The sequence below is a fragment of the Rutilus rutilus genome (genome assembly GCF_951802725.1).
Source record: "Rutilus rutilus genome assembly, chromosome: 25".
NCBI classification, from domain to species: domain Eukaryota; kingdom Metazoa; phylum Chordata; class Actinopteri; order Cypriniformes; family Leuciscidae; genus Rutilus; species Rutilus rutilus.
In genome coordinates, this window is record NC_140229.1 from 7969681 (window position 1) to 7973815 (window position 4135).

The window sequence follows — 4135 nt, forward strand, 5'->3', positions numbered from 1 at the left end:
AACGCCTAATAATATATCAACTTCAACAAGCATCAACATGCCTTGACAAAAAGTATGACCTTTTATAAAGCTTTAGAGATTTATTTATTATTGAGAGTTAAGATGGTGTGATATTCAAGATTTTACAAAGCCGATCACTGATATTGGATTTACAATCTGAGTCTGCTCAGTAAGTCTCTTTAACATTAAATTCAAAAGTATTTAACCTGGCAAAAACAATTATTGCTTCCAATCTGAACATGCTCACACACTCTTCTTGAGTTGAATTAGGCACTTTAGTTTATTTGAAAATAACATTAAACAGATTCTGTAAATATACATTCTTTTTAAATTAGTGAACAGCTATATTAGAGTCCAATAACAAATTTGAACAACAGACAGATTCAATGAACAATGGATTGTGCACATGCATTTCTTTAAAAAAAAAAAAGTGGTATACAACGTTAAAAAAATATATGATCAATAAGTTATGACAACAACATATGTTTTTACATTGCTTTAACTAATAAAAATAAGTAATACAAGATTCAACTAACTTTTTAAGTCAGTTTAATGTGATTTAACTTGAAATGACCAAGTTCATTGTACTTAAAAATTTAAAGCAGCAACTTTTTTTACAGTGTAGTTTTAAAATAACCTGCTGCATTCCATTTTTAATTAAATCTTGACTAACAGGACAGGAAGTAATTGCTCCTCTGCACACGGAGAAGCCTCTTACTGTTGGATGTGAACATATACATCTTTGTCCCGCTGAAGAGATAAATGTAACCTGGAAGAAAAAATCATTATCTTTATGAGGTCTAATCATTGTACTTTAATGCTTGTAGAAAATTGGTTAAAAACACTTACCTTTGGACAGGTGGGCTGCTGTAACCTCTCCGGTCATCCCTGGAAATCCATCTGCCAGTCGTTTGGGATACCCTGTGTCCATCTTCTTCGTCCTCTCATCATAGCTACCCCAAAAAAGAGAAATGTAATATTTAAACAGTTACTTTCCAATAGTTTTTTTCAGAGTAAAATCCAAGGGTTTTTGTTTATGCTTTGGCACTTGACCAACCTGTAGTACATCTTGTCAACGAAGAGAAGTGTTTTTCCTGAGTTTTTGTCGTGGACGGCAGCATTAACTTTTCTTACGGATAATGGCAGACCAAAGCTGCTGAGAGGCTTGGGATAGCCCGGCTCAACTTTGTTTCCATTAAAAGCCCAGACTTGTCTACCTGTAAACAAAGACCAGCTATGCTAAGAGGTTTTCTGAGCATGGATACAGAGATTGTAAGTGTGACTGTGGTTTAAGCATTCCCAGATTGTTTGGGAAAATACCTTTGAAAAAGATAACTTTTCCTTGCACTGAATTTTCGTAAGCAGCATCTATATTGTCCGGAGAGTTGGGCCAGAAACTCTTGATCAGTTGCGCCACACCTCTGCTTCGAGAACTACGCCAGAAAAAGCTGTAGGAAGACACATGAAGTCATTTCATTTAAACATTTTAGGTCTATATAAAAATCCACCATTTTTTATTTGTTTTTGTGCATTACCTGTCCTTGAAGAACATTGTTTCTCCCCTAATAGTTGTAACAGCATCAAAGATCAGGTTAGGGTCACAAGCATTAGGAGCTGTTGGTAATTTTGGATCAGGTTGGATGGGGGTTCTGTCTCTGTTTGGGCCTGAAGGAAATACCACATACTGTAGTAAACAAACGACTGAATATGTTTGACACAAACATTATAGATGTACTCTTGAAGATCTTATTACCATAGAGCGACTGAATCCCTCTGATGTCATCAGAGGGCAGAGAGAAACGACCCGGATCCCTGAAGCTGTATGTGGGAAACATCAGAGCGCCAGGAACGTTGGAATGTCCAAGACCCAGAGAGTGACCAAATTCATGGGCAGCCACCAAGAACAGGACAAAACCTGCAGAGAAATTAAGTAGAACAGATTAGGTACAAGTTAAAAACACATTTAAACAAATCTAAGGGGTGCCAAGGTAATGAAGTCATTGCACTTTTTCAATCACTAAAATCAAAGAAGAAAAAAAAATCTAAAACCTAGCAAAACGTACCTCTTGATGAGCGTAAGCTGAAAAACTCATCATCATCGAAATGTGCATCTCCACCAAGTCCAGATGAGGGAGCGAAAGCATGAGCCAAAACGCCTTGTGGTCCGTCAAATGGGAAAGCATCGCCATGATCTGTAGGAAAGATGTTTTACATTTAATGTTTAATAAAGAATTTAGGTCTTCTTTTTTTTATTCTTATAAATCAAAGAACCTGGGCTTCAGATAAGAAATACTTCAAAGAAATATTGATGCGATTAATAATCCTGCTGATGCATCTATCTTCATATATGGCTGTTAAATCATGAATTTTAAGCTTTTTAACCATTTGAAATGACAAATTCAAGTGAATTGGGATTCTTCAGTTTGGTGTACAGTATTTAAAACAGACATATATTCAATAAATGATTTTACAAGTGCAATTTAATGGCGCCATTGGTTGGCGCAGTGTTGGACTTCACATACAGCACCCATTTTTTAGGTTCCGCCTTTACGTTATCGCTCCCGCTTCTAAGTGGTGCTCAATGCAAAGCTAACTGACATCCAGCTCCCCCTCTCTCGATGTAATAGGTGGAACTAGGTTTAGGGATAGGGTTATAGGAAGGGTTAGGGTGTGGAGTGACCTTCAAACTCCACCCATTACATCCAGAGAGGGGTTGGACGTCAAGTTCCACCCATTGGCTTTACAGTGAGCAGCCTCTACACACACTCAATCAAAGTCCCTTTAAGGCAAGTCATTTCTCTTGGCAGCAATGTTTTCAGTCACGCAAGTAACAGCTCTTATCTCTTTGAATGGGGAAACATCAAATTCTCCAAAGCTGTTCGCCAAGCAAACTGACGATTGATTGGACTAATTGACCTGCACTAAATATCATCAATTAAAATTACTTACACTGAAGATAGATAGATGATAGATGGATAGATGGATGGACATAAAAGTAAAAAGAAGGAGTAAAACTTACATTTTTTTCCAAAGGAGATCATGATGTCAGCTGTGCCTCTGTTGATACGGGTGAATCTCAGAGGAGTGACGTCTGCCCACACTTGCAGGGCTCTTTTGATGGAATCATCCACCTCTGCTACTGACATGTCAGGAGTGTAGTTCACAATCCTGAGGAAAAGGACCACAGTCGGTTTCTGCTTCTCTTTTTTCTGTGACACCAAGAGAACTGATATTATACACACCTGTATGTGAGCTTGTTGGTCTGCCATTTGGGTCTGCCTCCAAACGTGGAGAACGCAGCAACATCTGGAACTCCACAGCGGGGCTTCTTCATCACCTCCAGTGTTTCTTGGTCCAGCGTTCCAGTGACCTTGATTCCAAAAAACCTTTGCATCTCTTTCATCTTCTCAGTCAGTGGACTGGCACTTCGTTGGAAGACAGTTTTTACATCTGTTAGATTGTAAAAACTCTTCAGGTAATGCTAAAGAGAAAAAAAACATGGAATTATAGGAGGAATTGTAATGTAAGGGTAATGACCAACAAAATGATTAGTCCTATATGAAAAAAAATCATACCTCTGCAGTGGTTTCATCTTTATCAGGCTCTGTAATCGGTGCTGCGTGAATAACAAGCACCAGGCTTGCAAGAAAACCCAGCTGGCGGTGAATCCTCCTCATGTTGTGAGTTGCTTCTTACGATCTTGAGCTTCTCTTCTGATTGGAAGCGTCTGATGGAGGCTTATATACTCTTAAAGCTGTGAGGTGTTGAGCAATGGGGGAAATTATCAGCCACAAACTTCTGTGACTGTGAGTAACTCATTAACTGACAGACTGACAATAATTACAAGATTTTAAGCTTATTTTAATCTTTAACCTCTTTCTTCTTGAGTATCATAAAATTTTGATTATAAACAACACAAGGGCAATAAAATGCTTTTAAAGAAATAAACTTTTTTCCTGGAAGATTTCCTGGAAAGATTTCCTGGAAGAACTTTCCTGTTAAAAAATATCCTTATGATGTTAGAAGCATTATGTTATTATTCTATTATTTTGTTTTACATTTACAAAAAGAAATTCTAATAGATTAAATGTTATAAAATGTAATGGTTCACGGAGGGAATACTGGGAATGACCAT

At 37.5% G+C, this 4135-nt stretch overlaps 1 protein-coding gene across 1 annotated transcript; it reads right to left on the bottom strand.

Moving 5' to 3' along the window:
- Window positions 1-428: 428 nt before the first annotated feature.
- LOC311285302 (collagenase 3-like) lies at window positions 429-3725 on the bottom strand. Its single transcript, XM_084400896.1, has 10 exons — window positions 3576-3725; window positions 3243-3481; window positions 3020-3168; window positions 2064-2192; window positions 1754-1915; window positions 1536-1665; window positions 1321-1448; window positions 1058-1217; window positions 850-953; window positions 429-769 (listed from the first exon to the last, which is right to left on the bottom strand). The coding sequence occupies exons 1-10, from the start codon at window positions 3675-3677 to the stop codon at window positions 669-671; spliced, it is 1404 nt and encodes a 467-aa protein (XP_084257022.1). The 5' UTR covers window positions 3678-3725; the 3' UTR covers window positions 429-668.
- Window positions 3726-4135: the final 410 nt, after the last annotated feature.